The 24,275-nt window shown below is 36.3% G+C and overlaps 1 protein-coding gene across 1 annotated transcript in view; it reads left to right on the top strand.

Moving 5' to 3' along the window:
* The first annotated feature begins 1,465 nt into the window (after positions 1 to 1,465).
* Positions 1,466 to 24,275, top strand: part of LOC145681876 (DNA damage-regulated autophagy modulator protein 2-like) — a 34,801-nt gene continuing 11,991 nt past the window's right edge. Inside the window, exons 1-5 of the mRNA XM_081753481.1 lie at positions 1,466 to 1,520; positions 8,045 to 8,142; positions 11,198 to 11,319; positions 17,325 to 17,548; positions 19,734 to 19,881. Coding sequence (XP_081609607.1) covers positions 1,491 to 1,520; positions 8,045 to 8,142; positions 11,198 to 11,319; positions 17,325 to 17,548; positions 19,734 to 19,881 — 622 coding nt within the window. The 5' untranslated portion in view covers positions 1,466 to 1,490. The remainder of the gene's footprint in view (positions 1,521 to 8,044; positions 8,143 to 11,197; positions 11,320 to 17,324; positions 17,549 to 19,733; positions 19,882 to 24,275) is intronic.

Genomic DNA, 24,275 nt, shown 5'->3' with positions numbered 1-24,275 from the left:
GCGATGGACGCCAGTATCTCTCACGTACAAATTATGAGAGGTTCCTCCCCATCCACACACACACACACATGCCCATTGGTTTGATAAAGAAAGAGATTACATCAGGGCATAAAATTTTAAAACCAGACAATTAGTTTCATGATAATCAATTTTGAATTGGACAATTCATATTGGGCAGAATTGGGCAATCTTAAAAATATCGTACCTTCAGACTTCATGTTTGTTAACGCTTTCTCCCTGCACTGAAGTAGTTGTCAATTGCAGTTTTCGGATCCAAGTCCGTGAGTGAAGGGTCATTGATGGAAATTGTCAGCAAATCATCCAGGGGGCCAGTCCCCCTCTAAAATTTTCACTCTAGGCATGCAAATGAACTATAATATGGTTGGATCGGCCCCCTTAATTTCAGCCAGCCCCCTCTACATTTTTGTTCTGGCTACCGGCCTGCTCTGTTGGAACTGCTGAAGCCTCTCTCACATGAAGCAGCACTCACAATTAAAACTGCACAAAATGTGACAATTGGAAGCAAATTTGGGAATCTTGTAATGAAGTTTTCGCTGTAAATCTTTTTGAGAGTCTGATTCAACGTCAATGAAGAAACCAAAAGTTTATATTCTGCCCACTCTGCTAAGACAAGGTCCACTTTTTCACTGTATAAATCTGGTTGTTAGTACTTAGAAAGCAATTTATCTCGTCTACACAAAATTCAAAGATTTTTCCTTTAGGAGGTCAACCTAAGTGTCAATTATATGAAGGGGACAGAACTACCTCTGATGATACAAAATTGCAAACCGTTGTGTTATGTACATTTTCGCAGTCTTGATCAACGTTCGCGTTATACTCTGAAACTCTTGCACTTCAGATTGAACATTTGTGAGCTACATATTCCTCAATTTACTTGAAACAGATACTTAAGTCCAAGAATTCTTGTTCGCTTTGACCAAAGCTGTTTTCTAGGTCTTCTAATCCTGAGACGCTGTGTTCAATTTTCGCTTTTAGAGATGAAAGTAAAATTTTTTTTATTATGTAATGCTACGCTCAGAGGGTTCAATTTCCTGAAGAGAAGAGCAAATGATTTCGATTGAGGGTGGGAAAGGAGGGGCGAATTACAGCGTTATTAAGACTTTCGTTCCGTGTTTTCTCTCACTCAGTGACAATTACATTCATGCGAAACAGAAAATGTGCAGCCCTTTAAGTTTAAGCAGAAACCATTCCTACTGAACACTGGTCGCCAGCTCTAAATTTTTAGTCGCCAGGAAATTATGCGTCCTGTATATATATATATATATATATATATATATATATATATATATATATATATATATATATATATATATATATATATATATATATATAATGAACATAATTTTAATTTTTAGGTATAAAGTCTTGAAATGACGATTATTGAAAATGATTAAAAAATGATTTCAAATAAGTCATTTTTATATATTGTTAGAAAGTTAAAGAAATAAAGTTGATATGGAAATAAGAAAATGGTACTATCGTTTGCTTACATCAATATGGTGAGTAATTATACTTTTGTTATTTGTGCATTCTGCACATTGATTTCAAAAAAGAAAATTATAGGGTCTATGCGTATCTAAAAATGTAATGCAAATATTGAATAGAGTAAACGGGGAATAGAGACTTTATCGTCCTCAGACATTGTCTTAAGTCTCTCTCTATCTAATGTGCAGGCACGTAGCCAGGATTTCGTAATAGGGGGGGTCCGTGACGAAACACTATGGTTATCACACCAGGGGCTGAATCGTTCTAAACTATTTTACTGGCAACATACATTAGTTCGTTTAGCCAGGATTTCGTAATGCGAGGGGGGGGGGAAGAGAGTCGTAACATGAAATATTGTGGTTACACACCAGGGGATCGATCAATCTAAACTATTTTACTGGCAACATACCCATATTGGTTTATTAGGACAATAAAATGAAGATATGTTAGTAAGTAGTTTAATAACAAACTATAAAGAAATCTCCAGTAAAAGAATATTTTAAAAATATTGAATAATATATAACCTTTCGAGGTCATTCGAACTCGGTTCGTCTTGTCGTCTTTCTTCTTTTGTCTTATCTTCGTTTAATGCCATCAAGGATAGCAATGAGATCTCTTTGGCAGTAAAGACATCCTATAAAATGGATTAGTGTTGCTGCGAAATTGAAAATTTCTTTAACACGTGTAACTGGAATTTAAGTTGCCAGGCTCATATTATTGGTGATTGTGGGTATTTCTTAAGTTCTACCTGAGAGTATATCTGATTGAACCGATTTATCGGTTGTCATTTGCAGTCCATAGGATTAGCATGGAGTTAGATGTAACTCGGTATGCTCCGTTCCAATAATGTCCATTTTAAACTTAAACCCCTTCCGTTTCCTCCTCATAAAGGTTCTCATAAAAAAGAGTAACCAAACGTTTGTTGTAGTTTTATATTTTTAACTCTTATTTTTCTTTTTCTCGTTTCTTTTTGTTTCATCGTTCTTTAATTTTTTTCATTTATGGATTCGAAGGGGGGTCCGGACCCCCCGGACCCACCCCTTGCTACGTGCCTGTAACGTGGATGTGTGGGCTCCAAACGATGGCGGACAAATTTTCTATATTATCATATAGGCCATATAATAGTGTACATTAATTGTCAGAAAATAGTCCTCGTTTTTACATCAATACTTTTGATTATCGTTTATTTACATTTATGTAAATAGTAGTGCACACGTGAAGACGTATAATAAATCTGGAAATCCATTAAGTAATATTGGGCAACGGCACACACGTTTTCATAGGTTTTTACATTATACTTTAATATATTTTTCTTTGAACTTAAAGATATAAGTTTGCTATTTTCTTTTTGTGTAAATATTTTCTAACAAATAGAAATGATGCTCATATTTACAGATTACTTATCTCCTCAAACCTTGCTTCGATCGAAATCTTGTCAACGTAAGATAGACAACCGTCTTCATATCACGTCTGCTCCAAAATTATTATTTTCTCATCAAATTAATCTTTGACGTCGATAAGTTAAGGTTTTATTTGTGGGTTTTCTAGAAGCCAGCACAGTAAACGGGAAGTAATCTATGAAAATTAGGTATATTTCTGATTAGAGCAATATGATCTCTGGGACGTAAAACTCAAAATTTCATTTCATTTTTTTAAGTTTTCGCGCAATATATATCCAGGCGCGGAGAGCCTTCCCCTTGCCGCTCAGGCAAACACTGGATAAAATGGGCTTCAGTCCTGCTTTGAAATTGGATACATTTTACACTTCAGCCCTTAATCATATCCTGGATTCGCCACTATATATATATATACATACATACATATATATACTACGTGATCAAAAGTATCTCGACACCCCCCAAAACATACGTTTTATATATTACATGCATTGTGCTGCCACCAGTGACAGTTACTCATTATCAGCGACCTCAGTAGTCATCAGACATCTTGAAAAAGCAGAATTTGGCGCTCCGCGGAACTCACGGGCTTCGAACGTGGTTAGGTGATTGGGTGTCACTTGTGTCAGAAGTCTGTACGCAAGATTTCCACACTCCTAAACATCCCTTGGTCCACTGTGATGTGATAGTGAAGTGGAAACGAGGAGGGACACGTACAGCACAAAAGCGTACAGGCCGACGTCGTCTGTTGACTGACAGAGACCGCCGACAGTTAAAGAGGGTCGTAAAGTGTGATAGGCAGTCATCTATCCAAACCATCACACAGGAATTCCAAACTGCATCTGGATCCTCTCCAAGTACTGTGACAGTTAGGCGTGAGGTGAGAAAACTTCGATTTCATGTTCGAGCGGCTGCTCATAAGCCACACATCACGGAGCTAAATGCCAAACGACGCCTCGCTTGGTGTAAGGAGCGTAAACATTGGACGATTGAACAGTGGAAAAACGTTGTGTGGAGTGACGAATCACGGTACACAATGTGGCGATCCGATGGCAGGGAGTGGGTGTGTCGAATGCCCGGTGAACGTCATCTGTCAGCGTATGTAGTGCCAACAGTAAAATTCGAATTTGGTGGTGTTATGGTGTGCTCGTGTTTTTCTTGGAGGGGGCTTGCACCTCTTGTTGTTTTGCTTGGCACTCTTACAGCGCAGGTCTACTTTGATGTTTTAAGCACATTTTTGCTTCCCACTGTTGAAGAGCAATTCGTGGATGGCGATTAAATCTTTCAACACGATCGAGCACCTGTTCATACTCCACGGCCTGTAGTGGAGTGGTTACACGACTATAACATTCCTGTAATGGACTGGCCTGCACAGAGTCCTGACTTGAATCGTATAGAACACGTTTGGGATGTTTTGGAACGCCGACTTCGTGCCAGGCCTCACCGACTTACATCGATACCTCTCCTCAGTTCAGTACTCCGTGAAGAATGGGCTGCCATTCCCCAAGAAACCTTCCAGCATCTGATTGAAAGTATGCCTGCGAGAGTGGAAGCTGTTATCAAGGCTAAGGGTGGCCAACACCATATTGAATTCCAGCAGTATTGATGGAGGGCGCCACGAACTTGTAAGTCGTTTTCAGCCAGGTGTCCGGGTACTTTTGATCATATATATATATATATATATATATATATATATATATACCTCTTGACTACTTACATCAAAAAGGTCTTATATGCGCGTCTCGCCATGAAAACACAATATTTTAGTTCAAGATGGAAACGAAGAGTATATATTTCATTTCTTTATCGTTCTTTATCATTTCTTACAATCTTTATAATGTCTTGCATTATCTACATTACTTCTCACCATTGTTGTCATTTGAAAGTATCAAATAGTCGAGGAAAAGACGTAGGCTTCTTTCTTAAATATTTTAGTTGGTAATTATGCCGTGTCAAGACTATAAAATAGGATCAACACTTCAAGTTTAACATGAGCTATTTTAAATAAATTGATAAACAGAAAACAATCTATGAAGGGCAGGTAAAAGTTCGTAATCGTGTTAAGAGTGATCATTAACAAAAGGAAACCAAATCGGTTTAAAATTTTTAAAACTATTACGATAGTCAATGAAAATAATTTTATTTTATTTTATTTTATTTTATTTTAGATATAATGCTATTCTAATCACAGAGCAAACATCATTTATCACAAAATTTAAAAAAAAATATCCCATTTTATAAGATCAAACATACACTGATTTGATAAAAACGAAGACCATAAAGAAAGTGTTTTCATCCATGTACGAAGGTAGTTACTTTGTCCAATATGCTCTTGTGCGAAATGGATTGACAGAAAACGTCTCGTTTTTGGAAATGTTAAAGTTTACTGCTCTGATATTCCATTGTTGTGATATTTTACTTCTTCTCTTGCGTAGATAGAGCGAGTGAAACAACCTGACTGCAAAGTTGACATTTGAAGAAAAGGAAGCAGTCTTGAGGTGGTACATGAGATTCGAAACATTGGAGGAATAAATTTGGAATACATTTGACAATTTTCTGAATTCGAGATAAATTTGAAACCGACGGTTCTGCTATTTATGAACACAAAAAGAATTCCGAACAGCTTGTCCGAGATAGATCCTGCTACACTGTTAAGAATGCTTTCTTAAATCTGAGAAACCATTCCTTATCTGTGGAATATCTTTTCTTAGAAACAAGAGTTTGAAACTCTCATTAATGAGAAATGATGAGGTTGTATAAAGGGAAACGAGAAAATATACTGTTACTTTCCTTATGAATGAGACTTGCCAAACCTCGTTTCTAAGAAAATATTGTCTCGGTGCACAGATAAAAAACGGTTTCTCAACTTTAAGAAATTATTTTTAACAGTGTAATTCCTATATTGTATTAAGAACAATACCCTCACTATCCACAGAACTCTGTCAGGCAGTATATTCTCGAAACCAGTATGAGTTTCACAAGTGTTCGACATAGTTTGAGCGCTGCAGAGTTGTAGGTCTACATTTCAAGCTGCAACACGCAATAAACGACAACGACCCAGATCATAGACCGTGGTACTGCGAGTAGTCTCAATACATTGGAAAACGACGAAACATTTCCAAAGATGACCGTGCGGTCCTATGAGTCCATATTCGAACTCAGTGGTACAATAAACCGACACAATTGTTTCTGCTAGTCAGTTGTAAAACCGAAAACTCTCGCGGACAATATCGTGAATTTACCAGGGGTAAATGTGTAGTGTGACTTTTGTTATCCTGCATTGATTGGGCCATTCTTCTTTAAGAGTACAACTAGCGATGGCGAGTACCTGTAGATGTGTAGAGACATCCATTTTGACTGCCATCAGAGATCTCTATGACGAAATATTTTATCTGTAAGAAGATGGTGCCTCACCTCACTGCCATCATCTTGTCAGGGAGTTTCACCATGAAAATTTACTTGTTCGACGAGGGTTTATCGAGTACCCCAACATTTCCCAGATCTCTCTCCTTAGAATTTTACTTATAGTAGATCTTTATGAAGAGAAGTCTCGTACATGGCATGACTTAAGCGCAACCATCGAATATGCCTATGCAGATATCGAATTTAGCACGTGACAGTCAGTAGTTCATACAACCGGTAGTATCACCAGTGTATTGATGCTAACAACAACACTTTGAACACAAACTAATATTGGTTCCAAACAAACATATTGCAAGTAAGAACAGAACTTTAAACTATAACTCATTAAAAATGAGACGTTTCCATCAAAAGTTTGAGGGACATGTTTTGGGCCACTTCTTTCTTCCGTGCGGAGGTTGGTTATATACCCTACTGGAATTTCTGTCTCTAGCCTACTTTACTCCCGAGGCTGCTCCTCATTGCTACGGGGAGTCTGAATCGAGTAACACATGTTTAGAACGGATGAAGTAATACATAATCCCATCAAATGTGAAGTACGCTATATTATTCTTTTTCTCCAAGCGCAACGGATACTAACAAAGGACCTGTTCCCGTTTATGAAAACAGTACGAGTCGAAACCTGTTGTTAAGGGACCCATAGACGATCCACGGTTTGTGCAAATATAATGTTTGTGCAAACACTGTGTTTGCGTAAACATTCGGCCATACACGGTTCAACTGTTTGCATAAACTTCAGTTCAATTTTGAGTATGATCACGTAAACATGTCCACTGAAGCAGCTTGTTTAGCGATAGTAATTGCTTGTGGTTTGGAAGCGGAAAGACCTGCCAAACTAAAACGAAAAAAGAGGGTGTGGATGAAAGAGTGGTTCAAGAAACGGTCTATGTTTAGGCATCAAAATTTACCTAGGTAATATTCGAACTTCAGATAAGTTCGACTGTGGACTATAAAAATTATTTACGAATGGATTTAACTACATGTGGTGAAATACTGGAAAATTGATTTTATTCCTCACTGACTCTTTATCCTAATCTACTTTCTTCGTTTTATCCACCAATTTCTCATATACCGCATTTTTCAGATTCCTGTTTTTTATAATCTTCACTCTTTACCTTCTACAGTTCAGGTAAATTTCGATAAAGTTCAATAAATTCTCTCCAGAATTCTTGATTCCTATTCATTGGCGCCATAGCGGTCCACGTGTTTGCGCAAACATCATGTTCGTGTAAACAATTTTTGAACGAGTTCGATCTGAAAAAGATTTGCACAAACGTTTGCGCAAACAGTTCATACAGCACCATACACGGTCAAACTGTTTGCACAAACAGCCTTGTTTGCAAAAACCGTGGACAGTGTATGGGCCCTATTAGACAACACATTCATAATGATAAAGAGACCAATAACGAAGATAAAGAACTAGTTCCAGAAGCAAGGATTAATATTCCATGACTCCGAGATACAGATATTACAACTCCAAATTAATAAATGTTTGAGCAATAACGACAAATAAATAAAAAGGTAACTATTGTATTAATAAATTCCTTGTAGTTTAATTTGAATGAATATAAGCAGTAACCTTCGGATCCTCCTTGAAGAATACTAAAAACATATTGGAGAGAAAAAATATAAAAGTGAATTTCGAGCATCTACTTTGTATATTAGTAGTTACGAATATTATTTCTTTCATTCTTTCGTTTTTTTTGTTTTTGTTTTTCTAGGAGAATCAACACAAAAATATTCCGGGAGTATTCATAAACAATGGTGCTAAGTTGATTTTGATGACAACTTTTATCCTTACTTTGAGCTATGTGTCAGCGTGAGTAATAATTGTAGGTGCTAATAAGTTGTAAAAGTATTTTAACCCCTTGCATCCAGTGGCATTCATGTGGATGTTATAAAATATTCCGTTTCAAAATACCAGTGACATCCATGTGGATACCATAAATACTCCGTTGCCAAATACCAGTGACATCCATGTGGATGTCATAAAATACTCCGTTTCAAAATACCAGTGACATCCATGTGGATGTCATAAAATACTCCGTTTCAAAATACCAGTGACATTATGTGGATATCATAAAATACTCCGTTGCCAAATACCAGTGACATTCATGTGGATATCATAAAATACTCCGTTGCTAAATACCAGTGACATCCATGTTTATATCATAAAATACTCCGTTTCAAAATACCAGTGACATCCATGTGGATGTTATAAAATATTCCGTTGCAAAATACCAGTGACATCCATGTGGATGTTATAAAATACTCCGTTTCAAAACACTAGTGACATTATGTGGATATCACAAAATACTCCGTTGCCAAATACCAGTGACATTCATGCGGATATCATAAAATACTCCGTTGCCAAATACCAGTGACATCCATGTGGATGTTATAAAATATTCCGTTGCAAAATACCAGTGACATCCATGTGGATGTCATAAAATACTCCGTTTCAAAATACCAGTGACATCCATGTGGATATCATAAAATACTCCGTTGCCAAATACCAGTGACATCCATGGGGATGCCATGAAAAAGTATCCTTTATTAAGGGTTGTATTAATCCTGGAGATGATGAAATTTGTTAGTGGCTGCAAGGCAAGACTTAGTTCTACTATTTCCCCTTAGATGACAACACCTTACTGACAGAAAAGACAAAATATGTTTTGTCTCACTAGATGGCAGGCTTAAGAGAGCATTCAATTAGGACACATATGTTTTGGTTTTCACGATAATCAATTGACAAGTTCGAGATTGAATTTGGAGATTGAAAAAAAAAGATAAAAGAAAAAAACTGCCTTTGATCTCCGGTCAGTGTTACCAACATCAAGCAGCGTAAAATCCCTTCAGAACATCAAAATTTCTCTTTTTTACTCTAAATGTTCCACAATACAATACTTTTTTCATCAGTAACAAGAAAGTTCCCTTCGCGCTTGCGCAATAACTATGCCCTATAAAACGATCTAAACAGTCTTTCAATAGTGAATAAAAATCTGATATTACAGTACGCACATAAAAAATAACACCTGGAACGCAAGAGGTTAATAATTACAAAGGTTTTGAAGGTAAGGATTCATATTCAAAGTATGTACTGAAAGTCAAATGAGAAGTAGATTTGGGATAAGGACAACCTTCCTTCTTGTATTACTAGTGCAATTGGGAGTGCTAAGAATACTATATCAGATTTTAATATTCATCGACATCCAGTAAATGAAGCAATGCATAAAGGAAAACAGTTTTTATACCGATTATTAGCATATTAGTTTTCCACTATTATCACTTTACTGTAGCCGGAAGCTATGTGATGCCACTTGAACAAATATGGTAATAGGTAAAAAGAATATTTGTTTTATACAGGGTATATCAAAACAACAGCGACAACGTTTTGAGGTGATTCCTGACACCAAGATAAATCAAAAAGTATATATCAACTTTGGTGCACAAATGCTTCCTTTCGGAGTTTTAGGCTGCCGAGAACTTGGAAAAATGAAATTTAAAGATCCATAGCTCCCAAAATATGGGACCTAACGTTGTCGGGTCAAGACATCACTTAGGAACTAGTATGTATCCTATCCAAAAATACACGTTCCAGAATCCTGTGGTACTTTCGCAACAGTTTTTATACAGAGAGTTTGGTTATGGGCATACAATTTGGCTAAGAGCTTACCAACTATCTCTATAAAAAATTGTCGCAGAAGTACCGCAGGATACTAGTTCTGAAGTGAAGCCTTGACTCGACTACGGTAGGTCCCATAGCTTTGGAGCTATTAACCTTTAAAGTTCATTTTTTCCATGTTTCCGGCAGCCTATAACTCCGAAAGGAAGCATTTGTGCGCCCAGGTTGGTCATACACTTTGCCTTACCTTGGTGTCAGGAATCACCTCCCAAACGTCGTCGGTGTTTGTTTTGAAACACCCTGTATAAGTCAAGTTTCCCAGAAGTCTTTCAGTTTTAGTTCTAGCTGCTCTACTGTCACTAAAAGTGGCATAAATTTACCACTTACAACTTCAATATCAATCTAAAAGCGCAAGAATGGTAAGAGATTCGAAGATACGATTTTTAAACATGGGTTTAGCGTTACAGATAAGAAGCCTTTCAAACGTTTCTGCTTCTTCTAGTTTCTAATAGCACACTTTATATATATATATAGTATGGCGCTAAATTCGTTGTACAAAAGCAGAGGAGTGATTCCTGAGAGTAAAATAAACAAAAAAGTTCCATACATAGGGCGAAAACCCCATAGTTTACGTGTTATAGGCTGCCAAAAACATGAAAAACTGAATTTTAAAGGTTCACAGCTCCAAACCTATGGGACCTACCGTTGTCGGTTCAAGACTTCACGTAGGAATTAGTATGTGCCGTATCCAAAAATGCGTGTTTCAGAATCCTAAAGTGCTTCCACAACACCTTTTATAGAGGGAGTTTGACTATGGGCCTATGATATAAAGTACTCTCCAACTACCTCCATAAAAATTGTTGCGTGAGTAATTTGGAATTCTAAAACATGTAATTTTGGATAGAGCACATACTAGTTCTTAAGTGAAGTCTTGACCCGACTACGGTAGGTCCCATAGTTTTGGAGCTATGGACCTTTAGAATTCATTTTTTCATGTTTTCGGCGGCCTATAACTCGTAAACGGTGGGGTTTTCGCCCTATGTTTATTGGAACTTTTTTGTTGGTTTCACTCTCAGGAATCACTCCTCTGCTTTTGTACAACGAATTTAGCGCCATACTATATATATATATATATATATATATATATATAGTGTGTGTGTGTGTGTGTGTGTATGTGTCTATTTTATGAAAAAGAAGTCTAGAAGTCGAATACACAGATTTACTTCTAACACTTCTTTTGTTTTCCCAGATATGTGGGAGCGTTTTTGAAGAGACATATTACAACTAGTATTCCTTCCATCAGCATGATATATGCCTATCCCCCTGAGAGTTGTATGTTTGGAAACATTTTAAACATCGGAGCTCCACTGCGTACGTATTAACTGTTGGTTGTACTCTGATAACTATTTATTCAAAAGTATTGGTATTAATATTGTAAAAGGTTCTAAATATGAAGTGATGTTGTAAATCTAAGCATATACAGGTTGGTTTGTCAAACCACAGACTTTTAAGCCAGAATAGATATTTGTATTCTGATAGTACTTTTTCTACATATTTGGTAGGCTGTTACTCCGATAATAATAAATTACGACGTATGGCTTTTAAAAATCGAGTTTCCGCTCAGAACAAAAAAATCTTCAATATAATAGAACGTAGTAAGAGCTGGGGAGAATACAAAGCTATCTGGAATAGGAGAATTCAGAATTTCCCGTTCATATCAATAAACTATTAGCTTGAAACTTTGAGATTGGCTCAGATGAGCAGTACTGAAAATAAACATAGCGTATACTCTTGCATTTATCAGGCTTCGAAGAACACAAAATTCAATTGGCATTAAGGTAACATCAAAAATTATATAAGAAAGAGTGGGAGCTGGTTAGAAAACAGATACTATTTCAGATGGTACATATTATTATTTTCTCAAAAATGCTGGGCCATCATGGATTTTGGTTGTCCCGAAGATTCTTTGTTGGTCTTTGACTAGCTACAAAGGAACTGGTTAACATAAATTAAAGTAACCCTAAAGCCTCAGTGTTCAGGAACACGTTATTTACTCCTGCTGATCCAGCTCACTTTATTCGATTTGAGAGTACTTCTGCTTAGATCGCACGATCTATTGGACCAGGCTCTGATTTTTAACCTCCCAAGATCACTCACATCTTAATAGATCCTAACAATCAGTAGTACAGGTACAAGTTCTAAAAATCCACGGTATATATACAGGATTTATGTAGGTTCGCTGAACAAGTTCTGTAACCAGAAATCAGCCAAAGAGAAAGAATAACTTGATAGATTAGTTGGATTTGTGGAAGATTTGTTTATCTTATTTTAGTTTACACAACACTTTGTGAGAAGATTACAGCATGTTATACAAACGAAAAACTAAACATTTAGTCACCATTGTTTAATTTCAATCAGTTACAGCTCTCTTGGAAATAATGTTTATTGCATCTTTGATATATATTAAATAAAATAGTAATCAGTAGCAGAATATAAGAAAGTAAGATGCATCATTTCAGTGTTATTGGTTTCAAATCATTAACAATATGATAATGGAGGATTAGTCATTTTTCATAAAACAATTATCCACATCACTTACAACAAAAATAAAAATAAAAATATAACCTTTATTAATTATCGATTATCAACGATTAGCAATAGTTATCGATACGTGATCAGTCACTCAATGTGGATGGAATCTCCATATGTATTCACAATAAACACTTGGATGATACCACGTGATGTATGACATAGCTTTGATAGCACTGTATGAGGAGTCGCTGCAATAATACTGTCCACAGCAAGTTCATGGTATGGTTAGTTCATACCTTACGTCGTGATTAGTAATTGTTATTGGAGCAATGCGGATGTTGCCCTAAATTTCCTACCTTTTCTGTATATAACATACTTAAATATTATCGAACACATAACCACAATAGTTGTGCATGAGCCAATGGAATTAATGTGTTAAAGTAAGCATTTTGCTGTATTACGATATGTATATCAAACATTTGGAACATTATGACTTTGCGATTGGAAATTCTCCTCGTCAAAATTCTGTGTACCCTGCTGACGTGATAGAGGGTACACAGACACCGCATACATAGCACAGCATACAAGCATACAAGTAAGTTCGTCCTTGTGCTAATTAAAACATTCACACCAAAAAATTAATGTGACATTGGAGACTATTGGTCAAATGTTTTTGTGTGTACTACCAGCAAGAGAAAACTAGGATAGGTGTTCTTGATGTGGTATTTTTCTGCCCTTGTACTTTGTTTTTACAGCTCGTGAAGGTGTATACACTTGACTTATAAAATACAAAATTCTCAAAAAATAGCACGGGAGCACCTGGGCATTCCTCGTCATTTTGTTATATTTTTTCCCGTGCTTTATCACTACTAACTCGAGTAAAACAAGCGTGCTCTTGTTTTGGCTTTGTATGTGGAGGGCACTAGTAATAGTCGAGAAAGAAGAGAGTTCTATAACCACAATAGTTGTGTGAAACACAGGAAAAAATTGGTTAGTTTGTTCTCAAAGTGATACTTCCCTGTTTATGAAATCCAGGCCTACTTTTTTTTACCTTCATTGGCTGAAATAAAAAACATAAACGTTCTCTTACTATCAGACATACTTGTTGAAAGATTATGTTGATAGAGTTTATGGTGCGTGTAACGATCCTCTTTGAACGTTACATTTTCTCAAAGAGATTATTTTATAGAGTCATTTAATGAGCTCTCAGTTGAGTGTTATTTCTTCTCCATTTTTATTTTCCCAATTCTCGACCCTTTTGAAATATTCAAGATGGTCGACAATTGGGCTGGTTTGTTTTGTTGGAGTATACTACTTTCTTTGTAAGTCTGTGGCCTGCATCGAGTTGGGTTTTCTCAATTCCGTGAGATGACGCTAGTTGTTCGAAAACCGGAGTTTGTATTTTCGTTTAAGATTAAGTAATCTGTTGTGGGTATACATAATTATATAACAATTTATATAATTTTTACTTTCGTTTCGTTATATTTAAGTAAATGCTAAAATCTTTATTTTAGTTTTGCGCGATGCTACGTAGTTAGGAGCGGCCAATCAGAGAGTGAGCGGGACCTCTGAGCGCGTTCTCCTTTGTTCTACCTCTCTGTACTGAAACATGGCGTCGAAAGGCTAGTTGATAGTGCACCGTTCCATCTTTGAGAACGAAGTTAGTTTGTATCTACGCAGCAATGTAACCAGTTTTTTAAATCAAAAGTCTCTATAGGAGATGGCGTAGTGGAGTGATATTGCAAAATCCGTGTAATATGTGATAAACGACAATAGCTCATCTGTAAGTCTGTTTGTGTCTCCCTGTTACTATTTGGACTTGCTGTTTTCTAACTGTTCATCATGACATTGTTGGTGTAGACTTACGACAGTTACATCACGAACCACCTTCCTGATTCAGTTCTGGCTCGGCCCTGCTGCATTTCCTTGGATAAACTGTCTGTGACGCTGACGGTGCAGGCATTTCTCCGTACCGCCTCCAGCTTTCCTCTTACAGTTTTGATTTGGACCGCTGTCCTCCTTAGATTATCGCCCGTGGTCGTCGATGTGGACAAATTGCTACAACGACTTATACGGTTGACTTACGTCCGTCTAGTTGAAGTTGAGGATGTGCTTTTAGTTTGCTGCCGACTTAAAAGGTTGCCATTGGGTAAATCTGTGCCTGTGGATGAAGTCTGCGATCACCTCACGTCGAGCGACCTGAAGGATTATTGGAGATCGGTTGCTGCCAAAGATGCTGCCTGAAGCTGTGCCCTTGGAACTAGTCCGTGGTGCTAATATTGTTTACCAGTGGGTATTTTGTAAGTAGCAGTTGGACGAGCTTTGATCACCGCCTCCAGGTAACTCTTGTCATTATTATTTTCCGACTCAATTTATTGAAGGAGTGAACATTGTTCCGAGAACTGTAAAGAAATTCCGTCAATAATTCATATAATTCATCCAATTGTTTTGTCTCTGTTCGTAATTAGCTGGTACAATATTATCAATATCGTGTGCTTACTCTGTTGTTTCGAATCACTTTGTTTAGAGAAAGACAATATATCACTCATCAATTGCTTTGCTACTTAGTGTATTCACTCAATTTTCAACTTTATTCTACGATGTCTACAATGTTGTCTCTTATCATACGTTTCGTCTGTAACATGTCTGAGTAAATCGAAGTGAGTCCTCCATCCAGTAAGTAAATTCATACGCCGACGGGGTAGTCCGATGTCAACACCATTTCTCTCTTGCATTAAATGAAATTAGTTTCTTGAGTTGCGCAGATGTATAATGTATCACTCGCTTACAGCTAGCTCATGTTCGTCCCAGTAGTGGGCACTCCGTATTGTTTACTATAACCTATAGTTCATAGTCTAAAATATTAAGTCGCCACGCAAGGAAAAGATTTAGGCAAATCCTCGAGTTATCTCTATATCTTGTCTTTAGTTAAGAAGTTACTTTAAAATAGTCCAGTCGGACGCGTCGAAGACGGTGGGCATTGCGATTGTATTCACGCCTAGATGTGATGATGTCAGAGGTAGAGTTTAGATTGCTGGCTGGTCTAGTACCTCCTATAAATGTTTCTGTCATATGTATTATTACCGCCGCTGTTTAGTTGTAAGCTAAGTCGAGGGATAGCGCCCTCTTAATACAGTTGGTTGCGGAAAGTAGTGGAAGCGTTATGTCCGGGGAAGAAGATTGGTCGACGCAGCCCCGTACTTACTCCCTCTGTGATGAGATGTTTTGTAAACAGTAATGTACTTTGTAATCTCCCTTCACTCGTTATGATGTAGCCTACTAAAGTTTCTGTCTCAAATACTTGGTTGAGGAATGTAAATAACTGTTTAATTGTTATTAAGGATAACGTCTAAACGCTGTTGTTATTGGCTACTTTGTTGCGTTGGTGTGAGAAGTTTTCTAAAACTTTCAAGAGACTGAAATACGTATGTCTGATGATTTTTTAAAACTATGGTTATTGAGTCTAGCTGTTTATGATCGCTAACATTGATACAATTCTTGCTATTATCCGCTGTTCGCTAAAAAGGGTTAAATAAATATAATATGCAAAGTATGTGGTGTTGTTTTGAAAATGGATTTTTTTCTTTCCTCTTATGGTACCGATAATATCATTAGTGTGCAAGAGTCTGGAATTGAATAGCGTTGTGCTTACTGGTCCATAATCGTAGCTCAGGGAAGGAAGTATTAATAGTTTCGGCGACCCACTTGATTTTTTTCCCTTTCCCCAATATAACATTAGCTACGAATGAAAGTGTAATCAATTGGTGTAAACTTGTACGTTGTAGAGTCGGCTCTCCAGCCACAAGATTATAAGGTGGTTACAAGTTGGCTTTCCAGTTCGGAATTTTGATTAACGTAAAACTTAACGTCTCAAGTTGACAACCCAGCGTAGGGATGTCTCATGCGGCTTGAGTGTATTAAGGAATCGGTCACAAAAGCGAAGTGAAAATGATAAAATGACAAAACAAATCAGACATTTTCTTGTTTGACGTAGATTGACTAATGGTTAACAAATAGAATCAGTATAACAAAGCATATATTCGATTGCGAAGTATTTATTGCAACTATCATGTTATAAATATCTGTAAAAATGTGAAGTTCTATGTTGAGATTAAGTAATTATTACATTATTTTCAAAATGATTGATTAAAAAGTTAGGACTTAATTCGTAATGTCCAAAATGTCCAAAATTATTGTTGCATGTCTATAAATATGTTGTTGTAGGAATCTAATTTGATAACGAATTCGCCCGGTATTTCTTATAATATTATAATATTTCTTATAAATTTCATCCAAAAGAGTAGTAAACAAGAATAATAAAACGAAAATAAAATTTTACTCTCCATTTAGCAACATTGTCTTTTACTCATTATAATTTCCGTATTTATAATTCTTTTCCTATGAAATTTACCACAAATGAAGGGTAAGGGGAAAAACGAGGAATGTCCATGTGTGTGCTTTATCGGGTAATTTGTCCCATCTGTTGGTGACTCTTGGTACTATTTGACTGTATATGTAACCATGCATAGATGTAAAAATATCCATGTATAAAGGGGCAAAAGTTTTGACTATCCCTATTCTTTTTTACGCGGCTTTCAATAGTAAAACACCGTTTTCTAGAAAATACAGTTTTGTGACATTCCTTCCTTTTTCCCCTTACCCTTCAAATATACATTTCTCAATTATACACATAGTATCAGTATTAAAAGTTCCCTTCAAAATCATTATCACATTATATTCTTACAAGAAGACAGTTATAGATATGCGACAATAATTTTGGACATGAGTGTACATGAATATTGCATTTGTAATCCAAGATTTTGTATATTATTTCATTCTTTCAGTGCTACTTGTGGTCTACACTCGCTATGAGAGTATTAACATTTATCAAAAAAAGTATCCACTACCACCGTTATTTAACATTAACATTATCAGTGCTTTCTCTGGATACATTTTTTGTTTCGCATTCATTATGTTAGCCAATTTTCAAATAACTGGTCACGAAGTTGTACACCACGTCAGTATGTATGTTATGTTTGGATCTGTCACTTTCTACATGTTTATTCAGGTAAATGAATAGTATAACAACATCTTTACATAAAAAATGAAAATCTCATAGAACAAAAAATTAGTTATCATAGTTTATAAGTCATGGACTGTAGAGTGATTATTTCCAAGTCGATACCTCGAGACTTATATTTTATCTTTTCTATAGTCCATAGCAGTGGTTCTCAAACTTATTGTTACCGCAACCCACATTAAATAATAAAATGTATTTTGTGGCCCACCTACTTTTATTCAAATACACATGGACATTCTACGTAATGGGGTAGTATTTCAAACTACTTAAATTTTTTAAACCATATCTGTAATTTGTTATTTCCCAGACTAACAAAAATAAAAATTCACATGATATACAAAAACTAATTGGAAAACAAAATCTGTGTACAACTATTCATAATGAGTCGCATGCGATGCATGTGCTTGTTTTCGATATTTGTTAATAACTGTATTGATATACACGCTGACGAATTAGGCTTCTATCAGGCGCAAGGAATTAGACACTTGGAGTCGATTTCTGTATTTAGTCTCGATCCCCGCTATCGCTGTCGCTTACATTTTTCTATGTCTTTAAGGAAGTAACCAGGGCTTTGAGTAACCACTTACTGTATTGTTCACCTCATTAACAAACGCTTCCAGTTTTCATTTTCTGAATAGTAGTTCACAACATCAAAATAACATTTCCATAGTTAGAAGGAAAAACTTCTAGCTACCCACCGAAAAAAACGACCCGCGACCCACACTTTGAAAAACGCTAGAGTAAACGAATTGATACAAACACAGAACATGTCTGATTAACCTAAGGATGACACATAATGAAGAACGTCGATTACAGAGTATTCATTCATGGAATCATAACTATCTACTCTCATCTATATCTTTCCCTCCATGTCATGTCCTCAGGTTAGCCCTACATATTTCTCATTATAGATGTCCCAAGCATAAAGATGTATGACATATGAGATTCAGTTGGAAATGATTGCTATAGAATAATATTAACACATTGAAGGCCATTCTCGTGCATAGCACGAGTGTGGTATTGTTTCCAAGCCGGCTATGCACGTGCATATCATATTAGGCTGATTTTATTATATACTGTTGCTTATTGTGTTCCAGACACGTTAAATAATTACTTTACTGCGACTGTGTAGATACCTCTGGATGCTGCTACATCTTTACGGGCGAGTAATGAACTCCGTTTTAGGAAGAAGGCGAGAGCAATTAGTAGCCAGCCTCATTTCAGCGCGTATCATGTTACATAGGCCTTTGCAGGTGTTCTCACATGAGATTTGTTGAGTTCAAGCAAATCCCTGCCTTTTCATTGTAGTTTATCCCTAATTTCTGCAGAAAATCTGCCAAATGCACATTGTTCTTCTCTCGTTCACTTCTAGTTTTCTTGTATAGAATCCATGCATTTGCAGTTGACATATTCAATAAATTGGAGAATACATTCTTCCAACAATTAGTGGTATATTACCGTTTCAATCTGAATTAACTAAAGTGGTGGAAGAAACTATTCTTCCACTAGTTAAATATGTGAGCTGCAAATGCATGGATTCTATACAAGGAAACTAGAAGTGGATGAGAGAATAATGTGCATTTGGCAGAAAGCAGAGAAAGCCTTGAGAGAAAATGTAGGGACTGATGCTCGGCAAGCCTCCTAAATCTCAGCTGGAACCAAAAGATTGGGAGACATTTTGCGCAGAATGTTCCAGCTACCGAAAAAAACAACCAGACCCAGTAGATATTGTGAAGTCTGTTACAATGCAGGAAGGACAAGGGAGGCAAAAGAATGCTAAAGAACAGAACATGAATGTGTCCTGAATGGAATTTGGGTTTTTGCATGCCAGAATATTCCTCACTATTTCATACCAAGTACAATGACACATGAAAACTCAATGCACGGATTTCTTTCCTATATTGAAAATAATGTCACACGTCAGTCATTATAGCTCGGATATGGTTGTACTTTTGTTGTAATGTTTGCTTGTGGATGTAGAGTAGGCAGTAAGTTTTAATTAGATATAATAACACACCTACAGAGCAGTAGAATATTTTATTGAGAAATATTAGAGAACTATATTTAATGAGAAATAATGTTCTACATTTTGCCTTAATGTGTTTGAGATATAAATTGTGCTTAAGATCTTGTATTAAGCATCTTCCTCTAGTTTAAACTGATGTATTTTCAGACTTTTATCAGCTACAGGATGTCTCCGTTTGGATGTTCAAAAATAATATCACTCTTTCGGTATTTTCTCTGCGGTATCTACAGCACCTGCCTTTTGCTCTCAGAATTATTTATTAACGACGCTACTCACAACCTCGATAATGGTAAACGTAAGTGAACATTTGGTAGTTAGAATTTTAGTGTCTTTCGCTACTTCTTTATTTGTAATGACCAAAATTATAATATTTAGACTTGAACACTGTAAGACATGTTCAACAAGAGAAGCAGCAGAAACAGAAGCAAAAAAAATTGAGGAGAGAAATTCGGTATACGGAAAGAAGTAACACAACATAATCTGTTGGTTTACTTAGCGTTTTCAGTTGTGATTTTATCGATACCCAAACAAGTACATTTAGTATTTTTTTAGAAAATAATTTGGATGATGTCAATTAGAATATATTGGTACAAGCAAACGAATAGATTAGATTAGGTTGGAGTTTCAGTTTCCGTTTTAGTAGCTATGTTATATGAGAAGCGAACCGACAGCTTAACTTGCAGTTCGAACCACATGAGCTAAAGCCGGGAATCAAGTCCGAGTCTTCTGGACGAAGTAGGCGTATGATATTCATATGGGCACGTGGAGCTCTGATAACGGAGAAAATTGGGATAAGAATATAGAAGCATCATCAGAAAATTATTTGATTCAACGTGTCCGAGATAGAATAGGTAATTAAAGAAAACAAAAGTGAAATTGAAATCTGAGTTACAAAAGGTAATTAATGTCTTCTAAAAACCGTTAATACATAACATTTAGAAGAAAAAGTGAAGAAGCAAAATGAACATGGTATTTGCATAGGAAGTAGGACGGCTAAGTTTAATCGATCTAAACCGAAAATGAACAGGAAACTTAGAGAAGAATCTGTGAAATATATGGGCTAAGGTACTGCTAACGAATTTTAAACTAATGGTAACTCAAGTCGAAGGCCTATGTCAAGTAAAACCTGAATGGGATTAGTACAGCTAGTGACTAGTTTTTGATGACTATGAAGTACTATAGAACTCAAGCATCTCAAATAAAAAATATAGCCCTCTTTTTCATACTGGTATAGTTCTAATCACCTAGTAGCCCATAAATCTCATTTCTCGTACAGGGGGCCCTGGCGGCTCAGTAGTAGAGCCTTCACCTGTGGTGTATGGGGTCCTTGGTTCGATCCCAGTTCTGGCCAAGTGAGCTTTGAGGTAGACAAACACCGTGTGTGGGGGTTTTCTCGGGGTTCTCCCGTTTCCTTCCACTTGATTAATTCCACCATTTCATTCATTTCTCGTCATTACTGTCTCCTTTAGCCTAACCGGCATAATCGTGAGACATAAAACTTATAAATTTCATTTCATTTCTAATACACCACCTTTCTGAACATAAATAAAAAATAGTGGGCCAGAAAATTCAGAGGATTAGAGTTTTGCAATTCTAGTCAATTGTAGTAATTATGATGAAGAAAACTTACACATGAGAAAAATTAACATTTAATATTTCATGGTACCCTGGCTGAAAAAGATGCTAGTAGTTATTGTGCTAGTAGTTATTGTGAAAGATCAGAGATTGGTGATCAAGTCAATCTGCTCTGTAATATAATTTTTTGTTGTAAACATAAGAGATAAAATATCAAAATTAAAAGACAATTTGCTTTAATTTGGCAGGGTAGTAGTTCTATTGTATTAGTATAATTTCTGATTCTATGGTTCTGTTCGATGATTGATCCATACTTACTGTATTGAAATTTAAGGATCTCTCTAAAACACAAAACAATGAAAGTCTAAAGACTGGACTAATCGAAATAACTTCTCCCCCAGTTGTCTTAAATCTAGAGTATTTGTAATAATTAGGATTTTCGTCACTCTTGATGAAATAAACTTGCTTTGATTGAATTCTGTCATTGAATACGAAAGTTCTTAGGTCTTTTACCAACATACACATTACTAACAAATTAACTCTTACATTATCGTGGGAAATACTATGTACCAGAGGTATATATGAAACCTTGTTTTCTTTGTCCAAATCGACAGAAGAAAGCAACTTCAACAAGTTCCAAATTAGCTTAAGAAATTGGCGAAGACTTGATGCAGGGCTTTGCATCTACTTTAAGGATAGTAAAATATTGAGCATGTTGAGGATTTCTTTCTCTATTACTAAATGTTATAGTTCAAACTACTGGTGGGCACAAAAACCGGTTTCTCGGTTTTTGGTTTTTAAAAACCCGAAACAAGTCTGAAAATTTTCAAAAACCTGGTATTGCACTGAAAACGGTTTCAGTTTTCGTCAAAACCGGTTCGGTTTTCACCGGATCCGGTTATTGTTTTTCTCCAAAAATCGGTTCGGTTTCCACAGGATCCGGTTATCTGTTTCTCCAAAATCGGTTCAATTTCACCATATCCGGTTATCGATTTTATCCAAAACCGGTTCGGTTTTGACCGGACACGCTTATCGGTTTTGTCCAAAACCGGTTCCATTCTTTTCAAAATTGGTTCTATTTCTGACCAGAATAGTGTTTCATTGTTCTTCGGAAACCGATTCCGTTTCCACAGAGAAAGTTTTGTATTTTCGAAAACTTTTCACCGAAACTACTTTCCGGGAAAACCGAATCGGTTTTGATGGAAGCTGAAACCGGTTTCGATAAAATGCCGAACCGGTTTTTGGAGAAAACCGAAACGGCTTCGGTGAAAAACCGAACTGGTTTTGAAGAAAACCGAAATGTCGGGTTTTCGGGTTTCGGTTTTTCTAGACGCCGGTTTCCGGTTTTTATAAAAACCGTTTTTTTCCAACCCTAGTTGAAACTTTGTTTGATAGAGTTAATTGAAGGTCTTCTTCGCAGTATAATATCAAGTTACGAGCATCTGCAGCACTAGTATGATTAACATTTTAAACTGGTAAATATAATTCGAATGTAATGCAAGCGTTTGCTACTTTTGCATTACCTGCCTTGCGTGGGAAGAAAATCATAATCGTACCGTGTATCGAAGAGTCAGCCGAAAAGTACAAAAAAAAAAAAAAAAAAAAAAGCCTGAATCTACAACCAGGAAAATTAAATAAATGAGAACATATTTACGTTAAAAAGAGAAACAGGGTACTTGTGGCTTGGAATTTCGATATCACATGAGAGATTGTACCTGATGTTGGTAAAAAAGGTGTCAGTGTAGAAACTCGATTTAATATACACAGTAACCTACCAGTACACCGTCTCCAGGCACCTTCGAACGGACTTTTAGGCAAGCTGTTACGCTTCTGCCAATGGAAGGTTGTTAGTTGAATCGTTAAGACTGCCAAAATAGCGTAATGCTTCTCCAATTCAACTGTGCAATACCATCGACAACTGCAAACGTTTCTAACGGTTTCGATTAAATCAATATTATAAAGAAGAGTAACTCAATGTTGTAGAAAGCAGCTTGACTTGCAGGCTGACGAAATCAAGTGTATGTAACATAATGAACAAAAATTAACAAAGTATGTCTTTTGTCATTACTTTTAAATAGCATAGGCGTATTATGTTAGATGAACGAAGCTTTGCCGAAGCACACAAAGGTAGAAAAAATAACAAACCTAGAAGGAAAGAAAACCTCGAAATTTATTTTGATTGAGCACAAAATCATAAGAAATCTTTCTGGAAGTCTTACGTGTACAATGTTATTTAATCTTTATAATTTTAGTCCAAAACATTTTCCAAGAGTAAGAAATTAAAAAAAAAAAACAATTTTTTAGTTGTTTTGGTCATTGATAAATTATTAAATATATATATTGTACGAATATAAAAAAAGATCAATCAAGTCAAGTTTTCATAATAACTCGAGTGGTTGAATACTCTTTATTTAGTATTATTAAACCAACGATTATTTCAATATGCATCAGTCTGTGACAACAAGATGTATCAGAGCTCGAGATGATTGTACTTTGTCCCTAATGCGATGTCTCTTCCCCCTATACATTTAGATATTATTAGATGATGTCCTATTTCTCTTTTACTCAGGTCTAAACGTGCCAGGTAAGTCCTTACAAGTTATATTGTTTGGATTATCCAAGTCTCAACCTTTTCTCTTCTGATAGCGTATGCTGTTACTCATAGCAAACTTTTATTATGTAATTTCTGCTGTACTATAAGTGAAATCAACTCCTAGACATATATGAGAAATATAGGACTTAGCATTTAGATTTTTGGGCTTTCGGTATCTAAGGCCATTTAGCCAGTCACGTTTGAAGGATGGTGTTCCTCGGTGAGCACACTATCCGTGGAAAGGGAAGGAAGAAAGGATTGGAAAACGAAGGAAGAGGCCTAAGATCTATAAGTTAGGTAGCACCCCTGCATTTGCCTGACGTGCATGAGGAAAACCCAGTAAATCCTCATTCAGAGTGGCTGGCCTGTAAAAGTGTTTTACACTTTTTCCTCCGAGTGCCCCTATCGGTAATCGAACCCGGGACCACTTGACTGAGAAATGTTGAGTATATAATATCTATTATCCAGTGATAGTGAAAGTGATCTCACTGATAGAGATGAGAAAGATACACAACAAACCG

This window comes from Thermobia domestica, chromosome 3, assembly GCF_964235325.1.
Source record: "Thermobia domestica chromosome 3, izTheDome1.hap1.1, whole genome shotgun sequence".
NCBI lineage: Eukaryota > Metazoa > Arthropoda > Insecta > Zygentoma > Lepismatidae > Thermobia > Thermobia domestica.
This window is presented reverse-complemented; position numbering and strand designations above follow the sequence as displayed.